Genomic DNA, 12,341 nt, shown 5'->3' with positions numbered 1-12,341 from the left:
CCTGAAAGGAGGTTGTGGAGAGGAGGGAGCTGGGCTCTTCTCCCCAGTGACAGGGGACAGGACGAGAGGGAATGGCCTCAAGCTCCGCCAGGGGAGGTTCAGGCTGGACATCAGGAAAAACTATTTCATGGAAAGGGTCATTGGTCCCTGGCAGAGGCTGCCCAGGGAGGGGGTTGAGTCCCCTTCCCTGGAGGGGTTTAAGGGACGGGTGGACGAGGTGCTGAGGGACATGGGTTAGTGACTGATGGGAATGGTTGGACTCGATGATCCGGTGGGTCCTTTCCAACCCGGTGATTCTGTGATTCTGTGAGTCTCCACCTGCCCTGCCTTGTGCCTGGGCTTGTCCTGACGCTGTGACTGCGATGGCTCAGCCGACAGCCGCCGGGGCACGGAGCAGCCCGGCACGCTGGGCGCAGTCCCAGGGCGCTCCTGTCCGCCCTGCCCGGCGGGGGCCGCACACGCGGGCGCTGAGGCAGGGGAGCAGCTCCCAGCGCCACCTCCAGCTCCGCCCAAGCCCCTTCCAGGCCGCGGGGCCCGCCCGGGCTGCAGGGGGCGCCGCCGCCCGGGGCGCCGCGCGGTCGCCGATTGGCTGGCCGGGGTCACGTGGGGCGGGAGGCGGCGCGGCGGTTGCCACGGCGACGGGCGGCGGCGCGGGGATCCCTCGCCCGGGGCCGGGGGAGTCGTGAGGGTCCGTGAGGCCCATACGGGCCCGAGGGGGGTTGTGAGGGGTTTGTGAGGGGTTGTGGGGGCCGCTGCGCTGCTGCTGACGCTCCCCGCTCTCGGCAGGGCCCCGCGATGAGGCGCAGCCGTGACAGCGGGTGATGGGGAGCGTTTCGGCCGATGAAGCGGAGTTGCTCGGGCTGGTGAGAGAGGTTGGTTTTCTCTTTTCTTTCCTTTTTTCTTTTTTTTTTTTTTCTTGCCAAACTTTTTAAGGCTTGTATTCGGAGCCAGGCGATGTAGCTGCGGTCTGAATTCATGGAATCGTAGAGTGGTTTGGGTTGCAAGGGATCTTAAAGCCCATCCAGTTCCAGGCCCCCTGCCATGGGGAGGGACGCCTCCCACCAGACCGGGCTGCCCAGAGCCCCATTCAACCTTGAACAGGTCCAGCAAGGGGCATTCACAGCTTCACTGGGCAACCCGTGCCAGTGTCTCACCACCCTCATTGGGAAGAATTTCTTCCTAAAGTCTAACCTGAAACTTTCCCCTTCCAATTTAAAGCCATTCCCCCTCATCCTGTCACTACAGGCCCTTGTAACCTGCTCCCCCCCCCTCCCCAGCTTTCTTGTAGGCCCCCTTCACATACTGCAAAGCTTCTCTAAGGTCTCCCTGGTGCCTTCTCTTCTCCAGGCTAAACAAATCCCAACTCTCTCTGCCTGGCCTCATAGCAGAGTTATTTAACTGGGCAAACATTTGCTGCATCCTGAAATCGTATTGACTCCTGTTGTGCTGTGTAGATTCAAAGGGCACCTTGGTCATTAAATGTCAGCAGTTGAACACCAAATCAGTCTAGAATTATCTGTTGCTTCTTGCAAGTGAAGCTTTCATCAAAGGAATACTTCAGTTGATTAGGTCCACAGACTTCTCTGGGGCTCAGGTCCAGCCTATGGTAATGATGATGTCCTTAAAACATTGCTTAGCTGCCACCTCATTCTATATGTGTATAAAATCACAGAAGCATATAAAAACCCTAGAGCTGACAAAACCCAGGCTGAAGTCCTGAGCCCATTGAATTCCTTGGTTTGATGCCTGAGCAGGGTTTTCCAGCTATGTGCCCCTCCACCATGCTTCCGCTAAGAGGTAATCAGAAGATATTCTAAAGCGTGAAACAGTCCTGTGAAAAAGACAGTGAGAAACAAACTTTCAAGGGTGGGTGCCTCTACAGTAGCCTGTGCGTCAACCTTCTGGATAAATTGGCTAAAATGAGGTATTTATGATTTGAAAAAAGAATACAAACTGTGATCTCTGCTACTTGTTACTGCTTCGTTCCTTTGATTGGCGCTGTGTTGGTAGCCTAATTTAGGGCCCTCATAAAACACTGAACCTGTGTCCTAACCCACCTTGTGTTCTTGCAGGACCCAGCCTGTTGCAGGGTTCTGCAGGTGCCGGTGGTGTGGAGGGTCAATCAGGAGTGGCAATCAGCCTTCACTGGGCAACTTGGGCCAGTGCTTCACCACCTTCACTGGAAAAAAAAAAATCTTTCTAATATCTAATGTAAATCTCCCCTCTTTCAGCTTAGGACTGTTCCCCTTCAACCTACCCTTGCACTCCCTTATAAAGAACCCCTCCCCGTCTTTCCTCTAGGCCTGGAAGGGGATCTTGGAAAACAAATCTAAAAAGGAGGTTAAGTACTCAATCATTATTATACTACTGTTTATCTTAACACTGAAGAAAGTAAACAATTCTGGTTCTCTGTGGCAATATAGTGACTGTACATTGTGGGAGGAAGAGGCAGGGAGGCAGCATTCTCAGAAGAATAGTGCTTGATTAATCGGTCATTAATTTGGCTTGCGCAGCTTCAGAGGGGTGGCCTGGCTTAGAATTCAAGCTGTCTGCTTCTGTAGAGATGAGATTCACACTTAAGAATTCTGTCCTCTGAGAAGATTATTTGCAAGGAAGATATTTGCTTGTTTCTTCAGGCAAAGTATAGCTTTAATGGATACTAGTTCCTTCTCTTCTTCAGCTGAATGAAGTTATTTGCTAAATTAAGGGGCATAATTGTTTCAGAGAGGATGTGCTCAGTTGTCAGTACTGTTTTCTAGGATGTGGGAGGAAACTTAGTTCAGAGACTATTTTCCTACCACAGGAGGTACTGGGTCTTGATTTGTTGCTGTGTAACAAATGTCTTTGGCGTTTATGGGCCTTGCTCTAGAGAAACATTAAAGGACTTTGGCAATTCATGGGTCACTCCTTGAATTATTAATAATAAAAAAAAATAATGTTCCTGTATGTTTTTTTCTTGTAGTATCTGGATTTTGCTGAATTTGAAGAAACAGTGAAGGTATTTACAAAGGAATGTAAAACAAAAGGGAAGTCCTTACCTAAACCAGCAAGTGTCTCTCCAAGAGATTCACCAGCCTTGCCTGTTCAGGTAATGCATTGTTTACGCTTATTTTGAATAATGCTAAAAACAGTGAAAGGCTGCTAACCACCATGTGAATTATTACAGCGGTGAGTTTATTTGAACAGTCTGAACAGGTTCTTGATTATTTGAAGAAGTCTGCTAGCAGTCTTCTTTCAGTGTAGGAACCTTCAAGTTTGGTTCTTCATTTGCAGAACTCCAGTCCTTTTGAACCTGAGACAGTAGTTTTGGTTCACGCTATTTTAGGTTTTTAGCTTGCCATACTTTGACAAGACTGATTTTCACACACCGTGGGCATTTATTTTTCCATTATGGTAAAGGTGGATCCCCAGATTGATGTGCTTGAAAATTTGGGCTTTATTTCTCAAACTGATGTTTGGCCTAGACTCTCAAAGATATTAAAGATAGGTGGAGAAAGAGTATTTAGGTGGTCATCAAATGGTGAGGGATTTTGGGTAAAACTTTTGCTTTAAAATGTTCAGATAGCACTGGAATTATTCATTTGCTAACCTAGTGCTGAAAAAGGTAGCTCTTCTGTGTTTGGTTTTTCATTGAATACTTGTCCGCTTTGCAGAAAGATCTGCTTACGGCTTTTGAAAATGGTGAGCAGAAAGTTTTCTTCCAGCTCTGGGAGGAGAATATTTCATCTTCAGTCCGGGATGGTGATCCAGTTGCTGAGAAGCTGGAGTTTTATCTTCATGTACACTTTGCCACCTACCTTTTAAAACACTCCATGGGAAAGCCTGTAAGTTTAGTTCACAGTTCAAATTTCAAATCGCTTTTGTTTGTTTTATGTCATTTATTTGTCTTTAGCATGGATGAAGACTGGGTATTTAGTAAGAAGAATTCCCAGAATCCAAGTTTTGGGCAACAGGCTGTATTTTAGTTGAACCAAACCCCTTCAAAGTTGATATTATTGTATTTAGGTCTCTACTCGTATTTGCTGGGTTTACAGTGCAGTCAGAATGGTGGGTTTCTAAATAAATACACTTCTTTATTTCCTAGGACAAAGCTGAACTGGAGGAAAGGATTTCTCATTTTAAGGCATACCTCGAAACAAAAGGAGCTGCACTGAGCCAGACTACAGAGTTTCTACCCTTTTATGCTTTGCCTTTTGTTCCAAACCCCATGGTCCATCCCTCATTTAAAGAACTTTTCCAGGTAAGTATCTATTTTGCAGAGATATTATTTATGATTAATTTCTCATGGGGTGACAGATGTTTAGTTTGGTAATCACTTTTATTGTTTCCTTTAGCAGAAACTGTACAGTCAAAGCAAAATGTGTGTTTGATGGAGGAAGGTTTGTGACTGTTCTGTCAGTAACAGGATACCGCCTCCTAAATGGTGCAGTGGCTTTGTATCCATAAATAAGAGTTGCTACTGCTCCTTCCTTTCCACACAACCCTGAAATACGCATGCTTCTGGACATCGCGATCTACTATACTGTTCAAGCCTACATACTTGCTTTGAGGTTGTTGCACAGCCCTACTACCTATGTAGGTAGCTGGATTTAAAACGTGATTGCTAAGGATAAGGAGACTGAAGCAGTTTCATGTAATCTGGAAAAGAGAAAGTCAAGTTTATAAGTAATCTTCTTCTAACAGAAAATGAGTCAGTGCTGTCTGTGTTCTGAGACTTTTCCCCACCCTGTCCTCTTCAAGAAAAATGCTGGAAGAGCATAGCTGCGCTTCGTGGTTTGGTAACTCTTGCCACAGGCATTTGTCCTGGTTAATTTTTTTGCTAAATATGTTTTAGCCCTTGCCTTTGAGTGGCTGTTTCAGAGTTCAGTTCTTAAGCCTGCATGTGTCAGATGAGAAGACAGCGTGAAAGTTAGTGTGCTCAAACTTCAAAATAGATGTCATTTGCAGGTGTAGTTTCAGTGTGATGACAGTCTGCAATTATTTTGTTGATGGAGGGATACTAGAACACCTGCTTTCTGAGCACTGCAGGCAGGTGGTCAGGAGATGATGTCCAGACCTGAGGTTTGACTTTCCAGTGTATGGGTGGCAATACAGCCACCTGTCCTTCTGACAGCTTGTTCCAGCAGAGCAAAACTGCACCCTAACTCCTTGGTTATGCTGGAAACATTTATGTGGAAGTGGTTGCACTTGGACTGGATCAAGGAACTGATCTGCTTTATTGCCTCTGAACGTATGTATACAGCTCCCACGTGCACACACGCACATGTGGACAAATTTGTTTGTGAAATATGTATAATATTTTGCAGTGTTTTGTGCTTGAAATGCTTCAGCATCCCACCTCGTGGACAGTTGCACTGGCTCATCTAAGGAGCTGCGGGCAATTACTGTGGTGGGAGGAGAGATCTTCAGCCTGCATTGCTGCCCATGCTTTTTGATATCAGATCAAAGCTTAAGTGGTACTTGCCCTAAGGCTTACTTGGGTTGTACTGGCTGGTGAGGAGCTCCAATATGACACCAAAAAAAGGCATATAATGCCACTTTCCTTTGGGTCTAGCTATAAATAATGAGATGTGGTGGTTGACCTCAGAGATGGGATATAACTGCTCTTTTTTAAATTACACTTAGCAGCTTTTTTTTTTGAATACCTTATCTAAGACAAGATCCGCAGGTTTATTCATAGTAACTCTGTCTCCACAGTTACTCATATTTCTTGTGGGAATTGCACAGCTCATTCCATGGTAGTGTTGAAATACAGATTGTTTTATGTTTGAGAAAGAACAGCAATGAGTCACTAGCCTACTAAGCAGTGTTCTTACAGCATTTTTTTTTCTCAGGCGTCTGATGCTTTATATAGCTGGAGTTCCTGTATGTTTGTGTAATACGTCTTGAAAAATAATATGCAGGAGATGTGGTTCCCTTGGTGATACACAGCGTGCTGTGGTGCACCACTGTCTGGGTACTGAATTGGTAAATGCAGCAAGTAAATTCTGTACGCTCTCCAGCACAGTGAAGTAAGGGCAAATCTGAGCTGCGAGAACAGCTTGCGATGTATACATATGTATACAGTAGTAAATTCAGGAAGCTCCTGCTACTTGTTGGAAGATATTGCTTTTACATCTATTGGCTGGCTTTTCATCAAGCAGAAATTGGCTTAACTGGAAGTTTGAAATAGAAGAAATGAGTATTCAGTGAGTTCATAGGTGCAGTTTGCCTTTTTTCCTTGACTATTGTGTTCTTGTGCTTCTGAGAGATTGTCAGGAGGAAGACTGCGTTCTAGTTAGTGGCTCATATGTTGTTCTATTTTTCATACGTGAGTTGTTTTTTCAGAAACATTGCACCCTGATCACTGATGTCAAGTCCTGTTGCTTGCAATAGTTACAAAATTTACAATTAGGAATGAAAGATGACGGCAATGATTGCTTTTTGAAAACAGAGCAATGGAAAACTATTAATTTTGTAATCTATTTAATAAATTTAACATTCGTATTATCTTTTTACCTTTTCTCAAGTTGCCTATATTTTAAAGGTACTTCTAATTTAGGGGTATTGTATGTGCAGATGAGGCACCAACACCCTGTGTTAGTTTTACACTTGAAATAAAGCTACATCGTGTTTTTAGAACTCTTGTCTTAAGAATAATACTGAACTCTCTTCTAACTTGTGTACAGTTTCACGGGTAGCTAGCAAACACATTCACCTCAGTAACAGCAAAGGGAATATCTTTTTAATACAGAGCAGGCTGCTTTGTTTACTTGTGGATGGTTGCTGTGATCCAAACAGTGCTTTCAGCAGAGTGTACATATTTGGTGAACACTGTCACCATTTGTTTTTCTTTTCAAGGATTCTTGGACATTGGATTTAAGGACAAGATTGGAAGAGTTCCTGTCTGTGACTCTCAAAGCGAGACAGACTCCCCGGCTTCTCGCTCTATTTGTATCCTTTGAGAAAACACTTGGAAGATGATTAGAATTGCTTTAATGAGGTGATAATACTTTATTGAAGAGTGTGCTGCTAAGATTTATTGCAGAAACATTGCAGTTCAGTGTTTTTATGATAGGAAACATTGTTTATATTCCACATTCAAAAAAACCTTTTGAGGAAGTTATGTGAAGGCAATGTATAGATGTCTACGAACCTGCATATTTATCATATGATCATTGTTTGCTTCCATGTATAAAATGCAGGATACCCTGAGGCACCAGCCTGACCTGACTTCTTTCTCATCATTTGTTAAGCTGCTAGTCTTTTTCGTTAGCCATTTTAGGAACTAGCTGAAAGTTTTCCATGTTTCCAGAAATTATTGCTTTACTAAATGGCTTGTGCTTCAGATTGTATTGTTTTTCTAACAGTATTGTTTAAACTGTGTTGTCAGGCCTAATTTGCAAACTAACTAGCTATAAGAGAAATTATTTTCTCTATTTTTGGTCATTACAGATAAGAGCAAGGTAAGGAGAGCTGGACTGGAGTCCTTTGTTTCTGGCTTTCTTTCCTTTTTTTAAAAAAAAATTTGGTTTTAAACAGGAGAAATTGAAAGCCCTTTTTCTACTCTATCTTACTTTGTTCTAAAGCAGCATGTTGCACTGGTGGTATTGAATGATGAGCTGGAAATTATAGTATTTCTATTCCACTCCTGCCCATTTGCCAGGATGGGGAGTGGTGATCGAAACACTGTTTTCACTCCCATGTTGCAGATATTTGTGAGGGTGTTTGGAGTAGAGGAGTTGAAGAAAATTTTCTCTGTTCTTATTCCTCTTTATGGTGTAATGGGTCCTAATTGGACCCTGAATATTTCTCCAGTATAAAACACTTACCCTAAAATGCTTGTGTATTTATATGTTGATTTTATGTAAAACAGCAATTTGACTCTTGATTTTGGTGTTAACACATTGAGAGTGGAGTTCCTCCTGTCTTATTTCTCAAGTTTCCATGCGACTTTGTACATTGTGCACTTCAGAGATTTTTATGTGTTTATTATCGATTCATTTATTCTTGCTGGCCTGTGAAGAATCGAGCATTGGTTGTCGCCTGTGACAGAGGCGTCTTTGTCATGGTTGGGTTTGCCAGTTGGTTGAATTTCTCATTCTGTGTCTCTGGGAGGATGCACATTTTCCTGAACTGCTCCTGCTTGTACAACAGAAGGAGAATGGACAGTGCAACAAAGGTAAATGCTGAGGTGTGGTTAGGATATGCTGTAAGATTACTGGTGGCTACGGTCATGGAAAGTACGTCTGCAATGGTGGGGAAATTATTGATGCATGGCAAAAAGTCCTTGGAAATCCAAACCCCTGTATTGATGACTGCTAGAGCGCTAGAGGTCAGTAGGGTTGAGCACAGGCGTATGCTAGAAGTGGGAGGAGGCCTAGCAGTAGGATTTATATTTTAAGTCTGTTCTGTCCTGAAGTATGCTAAAAACAAATGGAGAACTGCACAAAGTGCTAGCTTTCCATTTTTAGTTACAATTAAAGTAGATTTCCTCAGATTCTTTTTCTGTGTCTGCCTGTATCTGCAACCTCCAAATTTCAAATCTCATTCAGTTATTCTGATGACCGTCTGACGTTTTTAGACAAAGCTGATTTTTCTTCCTATTCACTTATCCTGTCTGAACTCCTAGAATAGTACATATTGGTATACCCTGAATAAGAATGTGTTAGTTTAAGTGTAACTTTCTAATGTGTTGCATTTTTAGGTAAGCTGTGCGTACACGCTAAAGTGTGTAAATGACTTGGGGTCCATTAAAAAATAGTAATTTCAGCACTGAATCCCATTAGGTGCTGACAACCCTTCAAATGTGTGCTTTTAAAAATTAGTTCAATAAATAGAACTTAGTACCCAACTCCCTTGCGTTCATTTTTTCACTTGACTTCCTGTGTTCGTGGTGTTGACAGGGATTTGTATGAGCCCAACTGGGTTCCTAAAATGACTTTTCCTCTTGAGTTATTTTAATCTGTAGTTTTATACTGAGGATTTACTCTTTCTAGATTGAATTAAGAAGAAAGTTAGGCTCATCTACCAATGTAAGTTCCAGGTATTTTCATAGAATCATAGAATAACCAGGTTGGAAGAGACCCACCAGATCATCGAGTCCAACCATTCCTATCAAACACTAAACCATGCCCCTCAGCACCTCGTCCACCCGTGCCTTAAACCCCTCCAGGGAAGGTGACTCAACCACCTCCCTGGGCAGCCTGTTCCAGTTCCCAGTGACCCTTTCTGTGAAGAATTTTTTCCTAATGTCCAGCCTGAACCTCCCCTGGTGGAGCTTGAGGCCATTTCCTCTTGTCCTGCCCCCTGTCACTTGGGAGAAGAGGCCAGCACCCTCCTCTGTACAACCTCCTTTCAGGCAGTTGTAGAGAGCAATGAGGTCTCCCCTCAGCCTCCTCTTCTCCAGGCTAAACACCCCCAGCTCTCTCAGTCGCTCCTCGTAAGACCTGTTCTCCAGCCCCCTCACCAGCTTTGTTGCTCTTCTCTGGACTCGTTTCAGAGCCTCAACAGATTTTCTTTGTTACTTTGTGCTTGGACTTTCCTGAAGGCAACAATTCCACGCTGATTAAAATGAAATAACTACGTGATCGGGCCTGGATTATTTTGGGCCTAATCACGTTTTATTTGGGGAGGTTCTGTGCTTTGTACAAGTACAGGGACTGTCATGGTACTGAATCCATGTAGGTCAGCCTTAATCTGTAGATGTATTATGTGCCTCAGAGGTTGAGTAGTTTGGATTTTTCCTAAAGGTTATTTGAGGCCTGTCTTGTAGGAAAGTTTTGGTTCTGAGAGCATTTCTTTGCCATATGCTGCTCAGATTACATGGGATCCCCAGTATCTACTCGCTGTTGTAGAATGTTTGTCTGTGAAGGAGAAACGGTAAAAAATTAATAGTCAACACGTGAATGAAGAGCAGTGTGACAACGAGTCCTGAAAACAGCCTTCTGTAAATAGTTGCTGCTCACTAGTCTGATTTATTGAAGCACTTCAGGTTTGGGTGGAGCGGTGCATATGCTTTTGAGAGTTTGCAGGGAAGCTTAGTGTGTTTGCCTTGCCTGATTACACTGTTATAGTCTGGCTTTTTACTCATTTGCTAAAGAAATTTAATACCTGTATGACACTCAAAGCTATCTGTGTGGCAGTTGTGCTTAACTTAGAGCTCTCCCCTGTGTTTTCAGTTTGGGTGGAAAGAGAAGAATTGCAGAGTGGCTGGCATCTTGCACAGCTTGTTCCAGACCATCTGTGTATCCTCTATGCTAAGAGGAACAAAGGGAATGAATTATTTGGAAATGTTCAGCTACTGTCCCTTTCCCTGCCTCATTACAAATCTGTGGATGATTTCCCAGCCACTCTTCCACTGTTTCGGGGAAGGGTGGAGTTGGGGAGGCATATCAGGCTGCTGCACAGCAGAAGGGGAAGTGTGACCTACCTGTCTGCCAAGATATGCTATAGTCTGAACAGCTGTTGATGTGGAAAGGTGTCAGTTTAGAATATGGGTAGTAACTTTTATGGAAATGAGGAAAGCAAAAAGGAAACAAGGCAACTGCTGCCTCTTCTCAGAGCAAGTTTTCTCTGTCACCCAAGGAGCCCTAGTGTCTGACAGGGTCTGCAACTCCTCTGCTAAGAGCTCTACTGCATTGTATGGAGGAGTTCAGCCTGGCCAGAGCCTGCACTGCTAGCAAGTGGTGTGAGGGTGGGCTGAGATTAGAGTCAGAGAGAACAAGCACAAGGTTAGGAAGCCTGTTTGAGGTGTAGGTCAATGGTTGTAAAGGATAATGACAAATTTCTCACTTAGAAAAATTTATTGTGGAATTACGTGCGTATGTGTAACTCCCTGACTGCTCATTGGAACTGAAGTTAAAAAGGCTTGACAGTTACATACATGAAAGAGAAGGCAAGAAAACTGGTAGAAACATGTGGTAGTTCAGATGATGCCTAGTGCCAGCATCTTCATCTGGCAGGCTTTGCTGTACACTGTATCTTCCTAAACCAGGAGGCTAGTCCTCTGTCCTCTGTTTTCCGCTCTTTTTCCTCCATAGGTGAATAAAGATTCTGGTAGGTATTAGTTCCAGAGCTTTTCTTTTTTTTCCCCCTCTATAAACCCCCTCTATATAGAAAGCATTTGTCTAGATTGGGAATTATCTGGGAAAGGAAGAGAAGCCAAATGTATTATGTTATCTCTGAGTCCTGTTACAGGTGCAGTTTAGAATCATAGGATCATTTAGGTTGGAAAAGACCTCTAAGATCAAGTCCAACCATCAGCCCAACGCCACTGTGCCTGCTAAACTATGTCCCAAACTGCAATGTGTACACATTTTTTTGAACACCTCCACCACTTCCCTGAGCAGCCTGTTCCAATGCTTCAACACTCAGTAAAGAAATTTTTCCTAATATCCAATCTAAACCTCCCCTGACGCAACTTGAGGGCATTTCCTCTTGTTCTGGTGCTTGTTACTTGGGAGAAGAGACCAACACCCATCTCCCTACAACCTCTTTTCAGGCAGTTGTAAAAAGTGATAAGGTCTCCCCTCAGCCTTCTCCTCTCCAGGCTAAGTTTGATCAGTGCTGCAAGGTGACTTAAATGTGAACTGCCTCTGAAAGGCACTTTTTCCTTCTCCCTGATCCTGACTCAGATGGCAGTTATTTAACTTTTTAAACAAGCAGCTAAATACCAATTTTATTCCTGGACTGAGAGCTCCCTGATCTGTCCACACAAATGCTGCTATTGATTATGGGGATATGGCAGGAATGCAAGGGGGAAATGGGGCAGTGTAGGAGCAGCTCTTCCATCAGCCATCTGTACTTGGATCAGCTGCATGTCAATGATGAAAGCTTCCTGCTCTTTCAGTGAGAGAAACTTTCATGAAATATTTTTCCTTTTTTAGTAAAATTACTGATGTCTGAGAAGATGGTGATATAAAAAAATGCAAGACAGGTCAAAACTTTGTGATCCCTCTCTTTGACTGCCTTTTCTCAGTGAAGACCAGTGTTTATAATTGAAAATCACTGGATTTAACAGGCAGGGGGTAAATTTGACCCTGTTTCTTAGTTGCTAAGAGTAGCATCCATGAGCTGTGTTGAGTTTTAGCTATGTAGTTCTTCTTGATGACTGTAGTTGGAAAATGGATTTTCATTACTGGAAATTTTACTGCAAATTCTGAGTATATTTGTTTCATGTCTTGGTGCTTCCAACTTTCCTCTGAGTGAAGGTCACGCTCTAGATATATCCCCTGCAAATTTCTGAATCAAATATGTTGTATTGCTGTGGTATAAAAATGTATTCCAATGTGCTCATCTAAGCAATGGTATAAATTGTGGAAGAGTGGCTAGTTTTTGTGCAATGGTTGCTTCCAGAATCT

At 43.3% G+C, this 12,341-nt stretch overlaps 1 protein-coding gene across 3 annotated transcripts in view; it reads left to right on the top strand.

Moving 5' to 3' along the window:
* The first annotated feature begins 745 nt into the window (after nucleotides 1-745).
* ARMC9 (armadillo repeat containing 9) overlaps nucleotides 746-12,341 on the top strand; it is a 64,207-nt gene continuing 52,611 nt past the window's right edge. For all 3 annotated transcript variants that reach the window (XM_069864462.1, XM_069864460.1, XM_069864461.1), the window contains exons 1-6: nucleotides 746-872; nucleotides 2,963-3,088; nucleotides 3,654-3,824; nucleotides 4,085-4,240; nucleotides 6,841-6,933; nucleotides 8,137-8,161. In XM_069864462.1, coding sequence (XP_069720563.1) covers nucleotides 822-872; nucleotides 2,963-3,088; nucleotides 3,654-3,824; nucleotides 4,085-4,240; nucleotides 6,841-6,933; nucleotides 8,137-8,161 — 622 coding nt within the window. In that variant the 5' untranslated portion in view covers nucleotides 746-821. The remainder of the gene's footprint in view (nucleotides 873-2,962; nucleotides 3,089-3,653; nucleotides 3,825-4,084; nucleotides 4,241-6,840; nucleotides 6,934-8,136; nucleotides 8,162-12,341) is intronic.

The sequence above is a fragment of the Phaenicophaeus curvirostris genome, chromosome 10 (assembly GCF_032191515.1).
Source record: "Phaenicophaeus curvirostris isolate KB17595 chromosome 10, BPBGC_Pcur_1.0, whole genome shotgun sequence".
NCBI classification, from domain to species: Eukaryota; Metazoa; Chordata; class Aves; order Cuculiformes; family Cuculidae; genus Phaenicophaeus; species Phaenicophaeus curvirostris.
Note: the sequence above shows the minus strand (reverse complement) of the source record. Positions and strands in the feature narration are given on the sequence as shown.